Source organism: Xiphophorus hellerii, chromosome 3, assembly GCF_003331165.1.
Source record: "Xiphophorus hellerii strain 12219 chromosome 3, Xiphophorus_hellerii-4.1, whole genome shotgun sequence".
In the NCBI taxonomy this organism is placed as follows: domain Eukaryota; kingdom Metazoa; phylum Chordata; class Actinopteri; order Cyprinodontiformes; family Poeciliidae; genus Xiphophorus; species Xiphophorus hellerii.
This window is the reverse complement of record NC_045674.1, coordinates 18,348,437-18,355,871: the sequence shown is the minus strand read 5'-3', so window position 1 is coordinate 18,355,871 and position 7,435 is coordinate 18,348,437. Positions and strand designations below refer to the sequence as shown.

The window sequence follows — 7,435 nt, the reverse complement described above, 5'->3', positions numbered from 1 at the left end:
GGTGTTCTTTAGTACAGTGGTTCAGTTTAAGATTAATAGTCTGCCAACAAAGTCTAAAGAACTTAATTCTGGAGAATTTGTAATTGTTTTATGAACGAGAGCTCACTGGCTCTTTAAGCCAACCAGGGGACACGAAGCTTTGCCTTGTGCTGGATCTAAGTTTAACACTGCTGTTAAGTTAGAACTGACCTGAGCCAAATGAGCTGAATCCTAAACAAGATTCTGAATCTTCATCCAACTGCTCTGAGGGCGGACACATAGAGTCTCTCCGCTGATTGGTCTTCATCCCGGAAACGGAACAAAAAAGGGGTGTATCTATAGTGCAACGCAGAGAAGTCACATTGGTTTGATCTGTAATATCCAACTAAATACATATATACATATATATTTAAGCTACTACTCAGGAGTCATGGACGAAGTGACAGGCGCTCAACTCATTGCCGAGTCTCTGAAAACTCAGGTGAGATCGGGCGTTCAGGTGTAGCTTTACCTCTGCAGAACTGTGTCAGAGTTCACATTCTGGGCTGCAAGAGTTGCCAAACTTCATAGCTTCATGCATTTGATGACTGATCTCATTTAGATACTGCTTTTCCCTGCAGAAAGTGGAGTACATGTTTGGGATAGTCGGTGTCCCTATCATTGAAGTGGCCATGGCTGCACAGGCTGCTGGGATCAAATATGTGGGAATGCGTAACGAGCAGGCGGTAAATGATCTGCACGCCCTCTACTCTTTAAAGAGTGACCAAATCCTTACAATATAATGATTAGATCTCACAGATTGTTTCTGTCACCCCATAGGCGTGCTATGCTGCATCTGCGGTTGGATACATAACAGGCAGGTAAGACCTCTGTTGGCTGAGCAGAACAATGTGCCCGGGCTGCTGCTGTGTTTCTTTCTTGCTAACATGTTGCTACATTCCTGTTGACCTCTGAATCCAGACCAGGAGCCTGCCTGGTGGTGTCTGGACCTGGACTCATTCATGCTCTGGGTGGGATGGCTAACGCTAACATGAACTGCTGGTATTGCACAATATTGAAACGTTTCTCTTTCACTGTCACCTCTGTTGTTTTCATTCACACCCCAAAACTATTACATTTACAATTATTATTTTTTTTTATTTGAAAAGTAAAGGACAACATAGAGTAAGTACATAATTATGAAGATATATAGTTTTCAATTTTGTTTCCAAAAAATACATGATTAGTCACCTAATTATTAAATGAAGTCCATTCAAAGGTGGAGAACATTATTGATCAAAAAGAATCATGAATCTAAATAAGGGAACTGAAAATAATTGAGACTGAGGTGGATTAATTAAACAGGAAATGACTTTAAAACTGCTCCTTAGAGACAATCTCTACTCAGTATGACTAAGATTGTACTATTTTAAGAATGGGCAAAGTTGGTAGAGACACCATCTACTGCTCTACTGGAGCAGTAGATGGTTCTATATTTTGACTGAGAGGCTGAATGTAATCCCAACGAAACATCACATTAAAGTTTGAGATTGTAAAATGTCAACAGGTTAAAGTAGCGGGGCAGTAAAGGCAGTGTTTTCTCTACGCAGGCCAGTGCTCGTGATCGGCGGCTCCTCGGATCGAAACCAGGAAACAGCAGGGGCCTTTCAGGAGTTTCCCCAGGTGATTCTACCTCCCTGTGGGTTTTTCTTTTACTCCGAGTCTCTGCTCTGACTCCGGTTTTATTAACTCTTAGGTGGAGGCGTGCCGCCTCTACAGCAAGTTTACCGCCAGGCCCAGCAGTCTGGAAGCTATCCCATCAGTCATAGAGAAGGTGACTACGTTATTATTTGTTTTCACGTAAATAGGATTCCTTAAGAATGAATTAGATTTGATCATATTTGTTCACTCATAGGCAGTCCGCACCAGCATATATGGACGCTCGGGTGCTGTTTACGTTGACATCGCAGGGGACATGGTCAATGCTAAAATAGAGCGGGACAAAGTCAGGTTTGTTTGATTTTAATGCATCCTTTTTATCTAAATGGCCGCTCAAAGTGTAAAAGAATAAGACAAACCGATCTCTGCAGGGAAGTGTCCTGCTGTCCACCTCCACCTGTGAGTTTGGCCTCCAGCGTTGCAGTTGAAGAGGCCCTCTCTGTCCTAAAAGCAGCAAAGACACCTTTGGTCATCATTGGAAAGGGTAATACAAGGAATTATTTATTTTTTTTCAAACTTATAGTTTGAAAATTTTTTTTAGCTGCAACAGAATGAGGCTGTGAAGGTGTGTGTTCTGAGCAGGAGCAGCTTACAGCAGGGCGGAGGCTGTGCTGAGGGAGTTTGTGGAGGAGAGTGGGCTCCCGTTCCTGCCCACACCTATGGGCAAAGGAGTCCTGCCCGACGATCACCCCAGCTGTGTGGCCGCTGCCCGCTCCAGGTCGGCCACCCGCTGTGACCTAATCAAACTCCAGAACTGAACATTTACATGTTTTTTTTTATTATTATTTATTTTCTACATATTTTGCTTAAATTCTGCAATGAAAGAGATTTATTTTTGCACATCTTGACAGAGCGTCTCCCACAAACATTAATCTAAACTTGTTATTGCTTTTATTCTTTTTTTCTGTTGCAAAGAGCTCTTCTTCAAGCCGACGTCGTTCTTCTGCTCGGAGCGAGGCTAAACTGGATGCTGCATTTTGGTCTGCCACCCAGATTTAATCCTCATGTTAAAATCATTCAGGTGTGTAAATGTTGTAGCCAATATTTCACTAAACATCAGCAAAGATGTTAAAAACCTGTTTGCACAATAACCTGCTGCTGCGGGCGTCACTGTACCGTAATAAAAACGAAACCAAACGCTTCTGCCAGGTTGACCTCTGTGCCGAGGAGATGGGAAACAACGTGAAGGCACATGTTGCTCTCCTGGGGGACGTTGGTGCTGTTGTATGTCAGGTATGACATGAGATTCAGTATTTTAGCTTTCCTGTAGATGTTGACTGATTTAAATAGTTGCATCTTTTTTTTTCCTTCAGCTCCTGACGTGTGTCCGCAAAGATGGCTGGAAATATCCATCTAAGACAGAGTGGTGGAGTGCGCTCAGCGAGAAGGTTGCTGCTAATGCAAAAATATCAAAGGTGGGTCCGACTGCTCTAATTTCGGACAAATCTGCTGCTTCAAACTCTTTGCAGATATTCCTAATTGAGGCTCTTGCTTTCGTAACAGGCTCTGGCTCTTAAGGAAACATTGCCCATGAACTACTACACTGTGTTTCATCACATTTCTCAGCTGCTTCCACGCGATTGCATCATTGTTAGCGAGGGTGCTAACACTATGGACATCGGACGCACCATGCTGAATAACTACCTACCCCGACACAGGTAAGGTGTTTTATCAGCATCAAGTGGCACAGAGTGGACTGACGGAGATGATCGCACATCTGATAGCTGCTCTGAAATTAGTGTATAATATTCTTTTGAGTCGTGCGTGACATTTCTTTCCAACTTAATGCAATTATGTCTTAAATTGGTTAAAATGTCAAACATCAATCCCAGGATTAGCCCTAACCCTTGATCTTTCAAAATGAAACTCTGCCTGACATGTGATCACACTACGCTTGCAGTGAAATTACACATTTCTGAGCACCGCTTAGATTTTTTTAAAAATGTGATTAAAAAATAATCGATATTTTATAATCTCAAACTGATGCAACTTTGGAGGTGGAGGGAACAACCTTTAATTAGAACACATCTCTTTTACTGGGTAAAAAATTTGACAAGAAATAATTTTTTTAGCAAAATAGGAGGTGGCAGACTTACTGGTTGCCCTAAACTAGGGTGAATAAAATTACCCAAATTAGTTAATGGATTTTTCCACGTTTTATTTGGGAAATTATACCACTGTAATAAAAAGATTCCTTATCCCAAAAGATTTCACATATTTTCATAAGGGTGCCAATAAAATTGGCTGAATGAAGTCAATATAGGAGCCTGTGTGGCATAACGGTGTTGATGTGAAGGTTGGATGCGGGCACTTTTGGAACGATGGGAGTCGGCCTCGGCTTCGCCATAGCAGCAGCTGCCGTGGAGACGACCAGGATCAAACCCCAAAGAGTCGTCTGTGTGGAGGGAGACAGTGCCTTCGGCTTCTCCGGCATGGAGGTTGAAACCATGTGCAGGTCTGTTACACAATTTTCATAATGCAGTCATGTTAATTCTCCAACACCAGCGTACATATTTTTTTTTTTTCCTTTTTACTAGGTATAATCTGCCTGTGATCATTATTGTGGTCAATAATAATGGCATTTACAGTGGAGTAGATGCCGACACGTGGAAAGAAATGGCAAAAATGGGTGACCTTACCTCTGTGTGAGTCTTTCATTAATGAGAAAGTGCAACATGTATAATCTAATTTGTATTTCTATGTATAATCACCTTCCTATATGTGTACTCTCCTTCAGAGCGCCTCCTGTCTCCCTTCTGCCCGACGCCCGCTACGATGAGGTAATGACGGCGTTTGGAGGTCGAGGGTTTCTGGTGAGGACTGCGGAGGAGCTGCGCGACGCTTTGCAGCTCAGCCTGACTGACTGGGAGAGACCGAGTTTGCTCAATGTGCTCATTGACCCTTCATCTGACAGAAAGCAGCAGGTACATGAACACCTCTGTAATTACATTGATCAGTCATGGTTCTGATCTGAATTGACTCAGTTTTTATATAGTGCCTGCTAGAAGTATTCATCCCACAAACTTCAGTATATTCCATTGAGATTTTATCTGATTGACCAACATGAATTGATGCATGATGAAGAAGTGCAAGGAGCCGTGTCTTATTTTGCTTGTTTCTTTTTACTAAAACATATTTTAAAAAGGATGTGAGCATTTTATTTTTTCCCCCGTTTCTCTGCCAACCCTAAATAAAATTCAGTCCAGGCAATTGCCTCCTGAAGTTACCTAATTAGTAAATGATCATCCACATCAACTGACAAAGTCCAGTCAAGGAGAGTATTCATTATTGAAGCAGCCACTGTAACAAGACGCTAAACACTAGCTACGTTTATTTACATTCACAGTCGAGGTTAAACAGGATGTGTAGGGTGAATTCACGCCACCCCGTGGCCTGGGTTGGTAACTGCAACAGACAGGAATATAGATAAATGCAAAATCTTATGTACTCCCTTAAAGGTAAAAGTAAAAAGGTTTAGGTAATTTTATTTATGTAGCACATTTTCAGCAACAATGCAATTCAAAGTGCTTTACAGGTTTTTAAAAGGAAATACAAACAAAATAACAAACCAAAAGAAAGAGCAAAAGAAGAAAAAGCTAATAATGTTGATCCAAAGTAAATAAACTAGATACTCCTATTCAGGGTTGGTAGATAAGTATAAGTAAGTATCCTCTGGTCCAATTCCTTTTCTGGGTTGGGAGAATGGAAGTCTAGTTGCTAAGGTAGTTTTTCTGGGTTCCACGTTCTAATCCTTTTCTGGGTTGCTAAATAAGTGTAAGTAAGTATCTTCTGGACTTCTGGGATGCTAGATAAGTATAAATATTCTCTGGACTTTCTAAGTGTGCTCTAAATTTGTAGAAGTAATGAGTACTCCACAGTTTCTAAGTAATAATAAAAACTAAATGTTCCTGTTCTAGAAGATTTTTTCTGGATTCTAAGTTCGTTCTAATTCCTTTTCTGGGTTAAAAGTGAGTACTCCACAGTTTCTAACAAAATAAAATAAAAAAGAGGAAAAGACACATTAGGGAACATGGCAACATTCAGACAAAACAAAGGGCAAAACAAAGATATGAGTGAAGGCGGTGACATCATAGGGCCATGAAACCACGTTGCTCAGCCTCCCGGCAGAAGTCCGATAAGATGTTGTTATCGAGGCATGATGTCCTTGGGAGTGCTCAGCTGCATGGATAACAGGAGGGGGTGAGGTGGGAAGAAGCATTATGTTTACATATCTTCAAGGAGATGGAAATATGCAGCCCTTCCAAGGCAACGCGGGGAAAGCCAATTCAGGCAAAATGTCTTAAGTCGGGTAGATTATAAATTTCTTTGAATAAATCCAGGGTGAATCCCGCCGGGTATGTCCCCGCAGGACAAGAGGGCTCTCCTGTGCCAAGTCTTCTTGTTGAGAAAATGTGATCAATTGCACTGAGAGACCGGTTGACCAAGATCCATAATTTGTAGATTTGGAGGATGTGCAAAGAAAGGCTCCAAAAATATAGAAAAAGACAGGCAGGGAGGGAGCAGAGGAAAAAAGCGTCAGCCTTCACCGAGAGCAAAAGAGAAAAACCTTTTTTTTTTCTTAGAATTGTTTATGATAAAAACTTGCCCAGTGTAAGAAAATTTACATTTTCTTACAGCATAATTTCTTAATGTATTTTAAGAAATAAAAGGATCAACAAATGTAGTTCCCCTTTTACTATATATCCAGAGCATACACATATTCCTAAGCAATATTTTTTAGATTTTGTAGGAAGTCAGGGGGAGCACAAGAACCTTTTGACCCTCACAGCAGCACAGCTGGCTGTCCTTAAAGGATAAAAGAGTGCTGCAGTTCAGGATTTGCATGGAGCATCAAACAGCTCGACCCTCGTCTCATCCTCCCACCGCTTTGTAGACCGACGTCCCACCCTGAGCATTAATCCGTGCACCCCAGGTGCATAGCCGAACTGTTGTATCTCCCTCACAATCCCTTCGTCTAACTCCAAGCTGACCTTTCTATTTCAGGGATTCTGTAATTAGAAAGCACAGCCCGTCTTTGTTTATGTTGAATGTGTCCACGCAACCCTCAGCAGGCAAATCTGAAGGTTGCGTGAAGGTCTGTGTCTGGTGCTGAGCTCCTCGCCTGAAGAAAACCTGTTCTTTTCTCTGAAGTGGGTTGGTTAGGTTGGTGTTTAGCATCTATTTATGGTTATGGAAGACAAAGTCGAGTCTGAGAATAATGAAAATAAACCCCATTGGTTTGATGGATGTTATATTAACAATGATAATCTAATGAATTTTGATGGTGTCTGTTTACAGGAGTTTCCTTGGCTCACACGCTCCAACCTTTAAGACTCAAACCTTCATCCAGAACGTCATCTGATGAGCAGTGGAAGCTTTAAAACATGGAACTGTTTTAATTTTATTGATTGTTCCTATGAAATAATTAATGTTTTATGATTCTTGCTACGTTTTAGGAGCTAACAACATTTCACAGTTCACACAGTGAAACCTTTTTCACAATAGTTAGCATTTTCTTCTGAAAGATTAAATATGACCTGTTAAGATAATGAATATTGATACTGTTTAATAAAATAAAAATAATGCTTAAAATTATGTGACATGACTGTTGTCTGGGCAGACAAACCAATAAAAGCAAATGAGGAACTTAAAAGTGCTATTGATTTTTCACATTTTTCCTCATCTTTCAGGTTCATATTAATGATACAATAGATGATCCAGATAATAAAAGTGCAATTATGAAACAACTTTCAACTAC

General features: G+C 40.9%; 1 protein-coding gene across 2 annotated transcripts; it reads left to right on the top strand.

Annotated features, from left to right (window-relative positions):
* The first annotated feature begins 294 nt into the window (after positions 1-294).
* Positions 295-7,330, top strand: hacl1 (2-hydroxyacyl-CoA lyase 1). 2 transcript variants are annotated; one of them, XM_032559063.1, is made up of 17 exons: positions 295-460; positions 600-704; positions 799-839; positions 940-1,020; positions 1,569-1,641; positions 1,715-1,792; positions 1,874-1,968; positions 2,049-2,161; positions 2,260-2,395; positions 2,593-2,698; positions 2,827-2,910; positions 2,991-3,092; positions 3,181-3,335; positions 3,974-4,132; positions 4,215-4,322; positions 4,415-4,601; positions 6,976-7,330. In XM_032559063.1, the coding sequence occupies exons 1-17, from the start codon at positions 410-412 to the stop codon at positions 7,006-7,008; spliced, it is 1,707 nt and encodes a 568-aa protein (XP_032414954.1). In that variant the 5' UTR covers positions 295-409; the 3' UTR covers positions 7,009-7,330. The 2 variants fall into 2 exon arrangements, with proteins under 2 accessions (XP_032414954.1, XP_032414955.1); XM_032559064.1 differs by lacking the exon at positions 4,215-4,322.
* The last annotated feature ends 105 nt before the right edge of the window (positions 7,331-7,435 follow it).